This window comes from Glycine soja, chromosome 20 (assembly GCF_004193775.1).
Source record: "Glycine soja cultivar W05 chromosome 20, ASM419377v2, whole genome shotgun sequence".
Classification (NCBI taxonomy): Eukaryota; Viridiplantae; Streptophyta; class Magnoliopsida; order Fabales; family Fabaceae; genus Glycine; species Glycine soja.
Window position 1 is genome coordinate 38,359,919 of NC_041021.1, and position 12,465 is coordinate 38,372,383.

At 30.2% G+C, this 12,465-nt stretch overlaps 1 protein-coding gene across 1 annotated transcript; it reads right to left on the minus strand.

The window, feature by feature from the left end:
* Positions 1-456: 456 nt before the first annotated feature.
* LOC114401284 (transcription factor SRM1-like) lies at positions 457-2,472 on the minus strand. The gene is made up of 2 exons (XM_028363772.1): positions 1,863-2,472; positions 457-1,106 (listed from the first exon to the last, which is right to left on the minus strand). Exons 1-2 carry the CDS (start codon positions 2,246-2,248, stop codon positions 782-784), a joined length of 711 nt encoding a protein of 236 aa, XP_028219573.1. The 5' UTR covers positions 2,249-2,472; the 3' UTR covers positions 457-781.
* Positions 2,473-12,465: the final 9,993 nt, after the last annotated feature.

Here is a 12,465-nt window from a genome sequence, read left to right on the forward strand (position 1 = left end):
AAAATTTTTTCCCGACCACAGGACCCCGAATGGGGAATCCCCAGTTGTGGGAAGAATTCTAATTATGTTAAACCAAGATGGAAAATGATTTTAAATCCTTGATTCAGCCCTTTTTTTTTTTTTTACTTTTCTTTTCTTATTTGAAGATTCTCCTATATTGCGCTTTAAAGTGCCATGGTTTTGGTGAAGTTTTGTCTTCAGCAAAGAAAGGAGAAAAAAAATTAAAATGACCTAGTGGGCACAAGATCAGTAAACAACGGCGCCTCTGAAACACAAGCCTTTATTCTACATTTCTACATAAAAGTTCTGCAACTCTTTTCATTAACTTCAATAAAATTGCAGGCTTTAACCATAAAAAGCCATCAAGAAACAGCAACCGAAACAGGCTTTGTTTGCTGATTGAATGCAATAATGCATACTCAGTAAGCTTTCACTCAACTGAACTCACTGAAGAAATGGCCAAGGTTTAGGGTTTCATTTCAATACTTATAATCCGAATTGCAAAGCAGTAATTGAATTGGGCACATACAAAGAATTTCCATACCTGTTGAATTCATTCCTAAAGGTTCACTATTAGTATTCACTACCCTTTCATCCTCATGGTTCATTTATAGGATCCACAAAGGTATTCAAACGAAACCTACACTAATGAATTCAATAATTAGCAATACTCCTAATCACCCTTGTCAGCTAGCAAAACCATAAAACTTTACATAGGGGAACTTATGAATCAAATCTACAGCACTATATACAGAACATACGGCTTCTAGTCTAGTATTCTTTACATGCCAAAGCCATAGTTTGAATACCCAAATGTACCCATTTGATCGAGCATGTTGCTTGATGGGTATTGCAGTGATTGCTGCACTGAACCACCCGGAGGAGGAACCCAGTTCTGATCAATGGGCACAGGAACTGAGTTGCTGTCCACAGTGGTTATGTCATGAATGCTTGATCTCTTCCTCTCTTTCTTCACCGAATTCTGGCGGAGAAAGTATTTCTGGGCATGGCTAGCTACTTGAGTTGGTGTTCTTGTCACAACAACATTTCTTGAAATGCTTCTCCAATCTCCTTTCCCAAATTTACTGAGCCCAATGAGAAACAGCCTGTCACAAAAAAGGTAGATCAGCAACCATGAAATTAGCATTGCCCTTCACCTTCATGGCACTTGCAATAAGGACTCAAACCTACAGATAGTGGAATAAAGATGTTGTGTGTGCGAGTTTAACTGAACCAACGTGCAAGAAACAGCAAATGAGGGTTTACACCATCTTCAAATTGACAAACAAAAAAATATTGCAATGCAGACATTTGATATTTGCCTCTCTTTTTTTTTTTTAATTCTAATTCAGTTTTCCTAAAATCCAAGGTTTAAGTCAGGCGTTGGAAAATAAGCAACAAAAAATGCATTCGTGTCAGCGAAGATGATAAAACTCTCACAATAATTCAAACAAAGACAAAACAGAGGACTCACAATTCATCATATTTCACAGCACACTTGGTGAGAGAATTATTAAATTAAAGAGAGTGAAATTATACAGGCCAAACTTTAAAAAGAAATTAAAACAAGGTTTTCATAAAGAGGCGCCAGCCAAGTACGTAAAGCTGAAAATTCAAATCTTCGGACATAACATGTTCTCAGAGACAAAAATACACAACCAAGTCCTCGGATTATAAAACCGAACGGTCATCAAGAAATAAAATTCAGAAGAAAAAAAATCCAGGTCAAAACAACATCAAACAGAAACTCAAAGTCGCTTGGAAAATTTCACCACACCTAAACAGCTCTCTTAAAGAGAAAAAACCCCAAACACAGAAAAAAAAAATCTAATTGAAGCGAAATCGTTGACGCGTTAACAAACCTGTGTTCCTCTTCAGTCCAAGGCGTGCCCTTCTTCCTTTCGTTGTCGCCTTGTTGCTTAGGCTTGGACCCGAATGAGATCTGATTAGCGTTGTCCCAAGTAGAAATTTCAGCACCGCCACTGGGCGGTGTCGCCACCGAGTCATCGACGTAACTCGGGACCTCGACTCGGCCGGAGTCGATCTCGAAGACGTCGTGAACGAGGGCCTCGTAGTGTTCCCTGACCTCCACCGCCGACTTGCCGGGAACCTGGTCGGCGATCTTCTCCCACCGGTCCGGCAGGTCCTCCGGCACGACCAGCAGAGCCCGCTCGAAGAGCTTGTCGTGGTAGCGAGTCCACTGAGTCGGCTGAGTCGGCCACCGTGTCGCGCTGCTCTCTTGAAACATCCTCGTTTGTCGTTTTTCTCAGTTGAATTCAAAACAATGAACAAGGTGGGTGGTGGTGCTGCTGCTGCTTATGTTATGATGTTTGTGTTTCGTGTTCCAATAGTTTGTTTGTTTTCGCTGACTATGTGAAAATTGAGAGAGAGAAGAGAGAAACTCGCTTTCTAGGAGATTTCGCTTCTTCGTTTGTTTGGTTTGGTGGGGGATTTAAGAAAACAAACGCGATTCATTTATAGGGGACGCGAAATTAATTAAAGGCTCAGGAAACAAAGTATTTTATTTTCTTCTAATTGTTCGTGAAAAAGCTATTTTAGTTTTTGGTGGGTTTTGGGAAAATCTGTTGTGGTGGGTCCAGCTCATCAGGTCTTCAATAGCAACACGTTTTTGCTTTTTTTTTTTTTTTTCCTTCTTTGTTTCCTTGTGAATCTGTACAGTGCAAGCTAAGAAAGAAAGAAGTCCCCGTTTCATCTGTTTTTTGAAAATAATAATAATAAAACTAAAATTAATCATTTTAGAGAAATATATCATCTCATTGACATTTTTTATCTTTTTTTTATGATTTTTTACCCATTTTAAAAAAACTATTGTATTTTACGGGAGCGTGTTTATTTAGACTTAAAATAATGAAATTAATATCAATAAGTTTTTTTTTTTACTTTTCTAAAATAAATTTCGGTGAAAGTTATTGATATAAATTTTTAATTTGTTCTTAAAAAAATTGATTAAATCTTGTTCTAGCTTCGCACCATGCCAAATGAAGATCTAAAATTTTGTACATGCTTGATAAGATGGTGAGTTGAACTCATTGTGATTTTCTTAAAAATAATAAATAATTGCTTTTGTGGTGATTTGACCATGATTTTATTCTTGAAATGAATTGTTTATCAATCTAAATATACTATTAGTCCAATCACAAAAATATGTGTTGAGCTATTCAATTTAGAATTGTGATCATTAAGAGACACCTCACTTGACTTGTGTTAGTTAATAATGTAAAAATTATATGTCGAATTTTACATATTTCTCGAAACATATTGGTCACGTAAGTTATGAAATTATTTCCTTACATAAATATGGACAATTTCTTTATGTTTAAATTACGTAAAAGCAATTAATGAACCGACAAAACGTGTCATCATCCTGCCACACAAACCACCTTCATTCTTCTATACATGCGTTATGCAACGAGGTGCCCTAAACGTAGATTCAAAAAGTAAAATTGGGAATTTCTCTTGCTTGTTTTAGAAGTCAGAGTTTATGATTTTGTAAGTGTAACATTCAGGATCTACCAAATCGATGTGGTGTTAGAATGCGCAGTCAGCCCTTCTAGTTACTCCTTACACCAAAACATAGGTGTAGCTCCCTCACCGGTCCGGCTATTAGACCGACAAATTATTAATAAATATCTATGTATTTGAATCTTAGTGATAATGTTATTATTTTTTTATCAAGATGTAGGTATATATTTATCTACTAACAATGAATTATCAATAAGTGATAGATTATCTATAAATGATGAATTATCTATTAGTTATTATCTATAAATTATGCATTATCTATTAGTTATTTATCTATAAATTATGAATTATCTACTAACTATTATTTATAAGTAATGAATTATCTACAAGAGTTGTTATGCCGCTCTAACAACTCTTACCATCAAAGACCCGAAGTTCCCATCCAACAATATAAATACAAGTTTTATCTCCTCTTTTTTTTATTCCATTATTAATTCACTCGTGTATTTACTTGAACGTCAGAATCTTTTGTTTAAGAGATTTTTCATTATATTATCCTAACATAGGGTATCTATTGTTCAACATGTGAAATCATGGAATCCATCCAGACTACGTTTACCCTAACGTCAATCAACTCCAAATTTTAAGAATTACATTAGGTGAAAAGTTACCTTAGCAAACTAAAACTCATTTAAGTGTGAGAATATTTGTATGTGGTCATCACCCATATTAAGATGTAGTTCAACAAGTAAATTTAGAAATTACTCTTGTTTGTTTCTTGGTTGAATCTACTTGTAAATTGAGTCTTGTTTCAATTTTGTCTAGAACTTAGTTTGAAATGGAAGAAAAATGAAGGTTATTTTTAAAAATTTAGTTTGCAAGATGAAGTTTATTCAAATCTAAATTTGCAAATTTTATTCTAAACATACATTTACAAATCGTCCATTTCAGGAGCGATTGTTTCAAGGTGTATTATTACATTTTTAAGAATATTATGCCTAACAATATCTTTCTAATGAACATGTTTGATTGATATTTCATAATTTTAGGAAAAACCCTATTTAATTCAAATTGGAAAAAAAGGTAGAAGAATGAAATGGAGACATGACTATTGTAAAAAAAACTTTCATTCCCATACCCACCTTTCACCATAGAAATTAGAAACAAGGTAAATATGAAAATTTTATACTGTTGTGAATTGACAGCGTCATATTCCAAAGTTCATTTTTCTCGATTTTTATATCTTGAAACAAACAATCTAGGTTTTTCACCATGACATTTCGCAACAACTATCGACTTGTTAGTAGAAATAGGCATTTGGTAGGAACATTTGAATTTTATATTTTATTGGGATAACATGTTCTTTTTTGTCTATAAGACCAAGAGAAACCTCACTTGACTTAAGCCCGCTAACGATTTGCACACCAAATATCAAATTTAATACATTTTTCATAACATATCATACATTATAAGTTACAAAATTTCTTTTTGACACAAGTATAGACAATTCCTCTATCCTAAGGATGTGTAAAGGCAATTAATCGACCGACAAAACGTAACATTATCCTACCACGCAAACCATTTTCATTTTTCTATAAATACACAATGCAAACGTCTCCTCAATATGTGCTATTTCCTTTTCAGTATTAAAACTCTCCTAAAACTAAAATTTATTAAATTAAAGGTGACAATGTTTGTAGGTGGTCAACAATCTCGGGAGGCATGCATGTTTGGTTTTCAATTGCGAGGTCTTCAACGTATGCTTAAAAAGTAAAACTAAAATTCTCTTGTTTAATTTTCAATTGGATCCATTTGTAAAGTGGATTTTATTTCAATTATGTCTTGAAACTTAGTTTGAAATGAATGATAAATTTATTTATGATATAAAGTCTTAATATATAAGACAGAAAAATATTAAATAAATACATAATCAAAGTGTTTCTCCAAGGGCATTCGCAATCTCTAAAATCAACCATTCAAAATTCCAAGCTGGGAGCATTCTCTAAAGTTCATGAGCCGGATTGTCATTCTCGTGAGCAACGTTGCCCTCAAAAGTGGCTGATGCTGATATATGCAGCCGATTTATTAAACCATGCTCTCTAACTATCGCGCCTATAAATTATTAAGGGATGTTTGGTTTGCCTGTTTTTTTGTTTTCAGTGAATTTTCAGTTTCACTAAAAATAAAAAATAATGATGAAAATGTGTTTGATTGGATTTTTGAAAACATTTTTAGTAAAAATGAAAACAGAAAACAACCAGAAAATGAAAATAATAAAATTTCGTTTTCAGTATTTTCAGTTGAAAACAGTAATCTCATTTCGATTTCGAGTAAAATGAAAATGAGATGTCAATTAATGTAATTTTAAGTAAATTTAAAAATACAAAAAAGATAAAAAGTCAATATATCATAAATTTTTAATATTTTTAATTTTTAAAAATAGAAAATAAAAAGTCAAACTAAACATATTTTCAGAATTATAATCTTTTAAAAATGAAAACAGTTTTCAGAAAATGAAAACAGAAAATGATTAACCAGATTTTGTTCCTGTTATAATGAATTATTGATATTCGCTATAGAGCTTTGCATAGTAGTCACTTTCGTGTGTGTGGTCAAGTGAATACGATTCTATTCCCTGATGTGGGCAAGAGTACACTTATTTGGGTAGTGAATGCATGCACACATGAAGAGATTACACGCGTTGCTCGCAGTAACGTATTGGCTTTACCTACTTCTCAATTTGGCTTCAAAACAAACGTACGTGTATGTGATAAATGAATACAGGAAATTTCCATTTTATTGTGTTTACCCAGTGTTTTCTTATTCCAATTCCTGAAACCTCGCGGGCCTGTAGAGGAAAGAATGTGTTTTAGTTTTAGTGGGACTTCATCTTTTTCTGTATAAAAACTAAAAAAGGGTCTTAGTCAAACCGACACCAATAAATTACTCTTTCGGCGAATAGAATCCAACACCAACCGTTTTTAGTTTACTGTTTGTTCAATCAAATTTAACTGAAGAATCTTTCGTGTGTGTGTGTGTTTATCCCTAGAATCAACAATTATCTATTCCAATTAGCATGGAAAGCTCCAACTTGATTAGCCGTCATGTTCTTATTTGTTAATTTTGACTATTTAATTAATAGAATGAAATTATTGTTTGTGTTATATAGGAAAAGTAAATAAACTTTAAAAAATATCTTTAAGTCGCTTTAAATTTCTTGAACGTGTGATATTGACCCATCATGAACACAAAATCGCACGAACTAATTCATTCTTCACCAGAACTTCTCAGCCATTTGCCATACGTGTTGGGCACTTCAACTTGACATTTTCCAGTTTCCACCATCACGTGTACGTATTTGAATAAATTGGTAATTAATTGGTAAATACAGGAGTATTATTTTTCGTAATAAATAGTACTGCTCTTCATTTATGAGATAGTGCTTTTGTTTGATTGATTTGCACTATAAGTGTGTTCACTGTCGACTGTATAAAATCATAAAAAATAAAATTTGTTTCAGCATAGCAACAACACCGAGTGAGATTCAATGAAGGTGCATATAATGTGACGTATTTCACATGCTCAATTAAAGTTGTTTTGAGAAAATACTTGTTTTTATTTTTTAAAAAAAAAATGCAAGAATAGTGCAAGAGTAGTATGATTCAAATATTTTTTATTAGAACACGCAAGAATAAAATTAACAAATATTCAAATAGTGCAATAGTTTTTTTTTTAACGAAACTTTAGACAAAATATCGTATCAAAATTATAGTGGAAGAGCTTCTATACTATACATAGATGGAAAAAAACTTTAAATGACTCTATTCATTACAGTGGTGTACTACAAAATTATTAGAATTTTAAATTTGTATATTTTATAACTAAAAATATAAAATATAAAATTAAACATACAATGCACGAATAAAACAACTTGTGAAAGAAAAAATAATAATTTGACTTTAAAAAGGAAAGAATTTAATATAATTCATATATAGATCTCTCGATGAAACACGTCAGCTCAAGTAAGTAGATTAATTATTATCCTGACCTAACAATAAACACGCAAGATCAAGCACAACAACAAAAATAATACAAGTTGCACTAACTAGATCACATTTGGAAAATATTCATAATAAACGCCTCACAATTAGATATATGGCGTATTATTCATGTACGGTGGTACCACCCATGCAACAAGGGGGCATTAAGAAACGACAAAGTACAATGGATACAAAATGCACACTATTTCAATTCTATTAAACTCTTGACTCTTTCAAGAACTAACTGAAACATCAAAGATTTTACAGATCACTGCACCTATAACGTAGCAAAGAGAGCATCACAAGCACTTCATCTAATTATTCTCTTCACGTTCGTGGACGAGATTCGCTCCCCCACATTGGTAGTAAACGAAATATGTACAAAAAATATTTTAACTAAGTTCTATTTTATAGCATACAATTATATATATATATATATATATATATATATATATATATATATATATATATATATATATATGAGTAATGTAGGAGCCTTTTGCTAAACATAACTGCTATAATTAATTTTGTAAAAAAAACTACTATAATTAATTTTTAAAATTTTTTAATCGGTTAACATCAATTCACTTGATATCTTGTATGGAATAAAGTAGAGTGGTAGCTTTATTTATACGAAAACTCAACTTGACATAAATTGCATCATTATATTTTTTTTTCTTTTTTTATTTTACTCTACTTATCGACGATGTCATATGATCGCTTTTGTAATAATATAAGTAGAGAAAAAGTTTAGTGACACCCCATTGTTCTTGACGTTTAGGAATAAGAAAAGATAAAATCCAAGAGAAACAAATATGATCGCTTTTGTAGTATGTGATATAATATGATAAAAAAATAAAATAAAAAGGGTTTCAAATAAATATTTGTAACATGAAAATGAAAGTATTCATATATCATTATTTATAAGTAGTACTATTACACAAGCAAAAAAATAATAATATAACCATTAAAAAATTCTTTACAAGAGTAAAGTGCATTAAAAATCTTTTTTTGGTACAGCGGATGAAAATAATATAGCGTGAATGACTGAATGAAAATAATTTTGGATGTCGAGAGAAAGGACATTTGGAGGAAGATAACTTTAAAAATATTGCAATTCTATATATTTTCATATATTTCTTCATCTCTCACGTTCGTTTTATCCAAACACTTTTTATTTCTGATTTATTTTCACTTATTCTTTTATTTTTATCCACCTTAGTTTTGCTATCTTTACTTCTAACTGATTTTTAACAACATGGATTGCAGGTCAAATATTAGATCGTTTATTATATGATTCAACATCATCATGTTATTTATAGTTTCAATCCATAATTATGTGATGTGCAGACAATAAAAAAATCTACTCACTAACAACCTAATAAAAATTAATAATGTTATTCTTAATTTAAGAAATTTTAAATTTTCTTTAATCAATTTAAAATATCATAGTATATGCAATTATTGTTGGAATTATTAAATTTCTATTTTCATATTTATTTATAGATTACGATAATTTTTTGTAAGTTTTTAGTTTAGAATTAAAATAGTTTAGAATTCAAATATAATAAAATTTATATATTTAAAAGAATTTTTGTTACAAATAATTATAATAATGATAACTTATAACATAATAATAATTGAATTTCTAATATTTAAAATAGAAAATATAATTTCCTTCTCTTCGCTTTTTACTTTTTATAAATATTTTTATTGATCAATAATAATAATCACATTAGTTTTGAATTTTTTTATATAAATTTTCAATTTACTTAAAAATTATTATTTTTTTCAATCAGGCGATCTTAATCACCTAATAATTTTTTCAAATATGGAGCTTTTTTTTTTAAAAAAAAAATCTCCCTTATTGTCTTGTAATCTTTAAATATATATTTCTTGTGTTTTGAGGTGGACCAATAATATTAACTCAACACTGAACTTGTACGTCACATAATTATTTTAAGACGAATTCATTGTCTTGTTACCAACTGTGTACCTGACAAATAAGTGTAAAGTGTAAACTCCTAGTGTGTCACATTCTATCCGTACAAGTATTCCAAATTAAAACGTATTTTTTTTTAAAAAATCTCAAATAGGTAGACCGTAGAACTACTGGTGAGTCGTCAGAACTTGGGACGATTGATAAACGTTGGAAAAACAGAGTACATAACGAGTAAAAGAAGAATTCTGTTTAATTAAAAAAAAACAGAAGAAGAAGAATTCTGTAAAAAAAGAAGAAGAAGCATAGCTTGTTAATTTCTTTAGCGAAAAAAAAGAACTTGCTAATTTGATAATATATTTGTTTCTGAAGATACCCAAAGTAAAAACCATATGAAAGAATTTTTTCTTAAAAAGTATGCAAATTAATGGCGATTTTTTTAAAGAAGTATGCCGATAACTTACTTCTACAGACTGGGAAAAAAATAAAGTATAACTGTCCTGGATCTTTCGTGCATTGTATACAATTTATGCTTATATTTATTCTTGATTTGAAATCACAAGAGAATGTATTTATTCCCTTGCAATAATATCAACAACAACAATAAAATTTTATCAATAAGATTCATTACATAAATAACACGAAGTAATGTTCTCTTAATGCTATAAAAATATTTATTTATAATTACAGTAGTGAAACTTGACATTTTTCTTTAATTTATTTATCGTCATTTTCTATATCAATATGAATAATGACATATTAAAATATTAAACACATATGAAAAACTTATTGGTTGAAAATATAGAATAATAATATAAGAAGTTCATCTAAAAGTTGGTATACAAGTATTCACTTAAGTTATTTAAATCTAGTTACATGCTGATTAAGTTTGTGTTTGGTAGAAATAAATGAAAAAAAAAGATGTAAGTATGAGAAATGAAAAGAGATAAAAGAGAAATAAAATATTTAAATTAAAATAACTATGTGGGTAATAAAAGGAAAAAGTAAAATCAGATAATTATGAATTTCCAATTTTACTCATAGTCCGATTATGCTTACCCACATGCTACTAGCAAATTCATTCCTAGGCAAGGACAACGACGCTATTTGATTATGCTCTAACCTTATTTGATTATTATGGTAAATCAATTATAAACATGTTGCTGAAAGACAACCAGAAGACTGAAAGTGAAAGATATTTCTAAAATCTCATTTGATTTGTTGTACATTTTAGCTTGTTTGTTTCGGTGGGACTCATGTTTTCAACACTTTTTATTTCATTATAACTTTCATCAGGTGATTTTCCGTCGAACCAAACAAACTGTAACATATATTTTTTGTTCACAATAATACAAAAAATAATGGTATAAAAAGCTAAAGTATATAAATTAAAACAATAATTAAATGTTTGATAGTATTCGGTGCTTGTTAAAGCATCTTTATTGAAAACATTGGAGTGAAAAAGAAAGATAGAGTTGAAGGGGGGGTTTGTGAGAGTGTGAAGAACTGTGAAGTTGTCGGCGATGGCTGGCTCTTGGGAATGATAATGACGTGTTAAAGACAAGTGTCAGCTTTCAAATGCGGCTTGCTGACGGAGCATGGGTCCCTCTTCTGATTCGCTCTAGAAAGTACCAACTTCAGTTTAAAAAAATATCCAATCCAACCGAACCGGACCGAACCGGACCGAATCGGAACTACTCAAACTCAAACAAATTGTATTGTATGGTTTTCTGCCACGTGGCTCCCACTTGGAATTTGACTCGTGGGCGTCTAGGTTCCTTTTGGATAAGATCGAATTGCCACCTCATTCACTTGGCCGTCTTTCTTCTCTTCTTTAGCATTGCCTTCTTCAATCTTCAAATTTCGTTGCGAATATAGAAGCCGCCCAGAAACTAATCATATATTATGCCCTTATCGTTAGTTTCTTTTGTTTTTTGGCGTGCACCTTATCGTTAGTGATAGTTTTGCACTTGCATTTGGAAAGAAAATCATTAATTAAGATATGCAATTGCCCGTGATTTAACTGTTGAAAATCTCACTTGATAAATCTATTCCAAATAATGATGGGAAGAGGAATATTTTCCATAAAATAAAATCATTCACTTCTGTATTATATTTTCAGATACGATATGAAGTTTTTCTATGTTGAATATTAATTAATAGTATTCTTTAGCTCATATTGTTGAACTTTTAGGTGAATTCAGTGTTTAAAGATAAGTATAAGTATGGATAATAGTCAATATTGAAAAAAAATACATCTTTTTTTTTTCCATTCTTAATTGTCAAAAATTTTCCGTCACTAACTTGTAGAAATCATTTTTTAAACTTCTTGCATGTGTCAATGAATTTACTTAATCTCACGTGTTAGTATTCACTGGGTATTTCCTCTAAACATCTATATTTAACAATGTCTTTAATTGACTTATCTATTAACTTCAAAGCTATTTTTTATTGGCCGGACATGTTTGTTTCAATTTAAACTTCAAGAGATTTTTTTTTCATTCGAAAATCTCACCTAAAAAAGGGATTATTTATGTGAAATAACTCAAACTAAACATGTACGTATATGTTCATTCCAGCACATGTTATCTTCAAAAATAACGAAAAATATTTGGAATATATTATAAGTTATTTTGCTGAATGAATATATTATAAGTTTCTTCACCCATTGAGATTGGTAGTAGTGTAATATATAATTTTGAAAAAAAGAAAATGAGAACTGTCACTTTAATATATGTTTTAGGAATGATAATAATTAAAGATAATAATATTTTTAATATATATTTAAATTGAAAACAATACGTAATAGTTTATTTAAAATAAAAATTGAACTTAAAAGTTAAATGTGAAGTAACTTATGATAACTAGCTAGGAAGAAATGCCTATTAGTATATAGATGAACAAAACTTCACACTTATCATGATCATATGTGAGGCTTTTTTTAAAAAATAAATTATAATCTATACAAAAGTCTGTTCCTATTTTTTTTTTCTCTCAAACTAC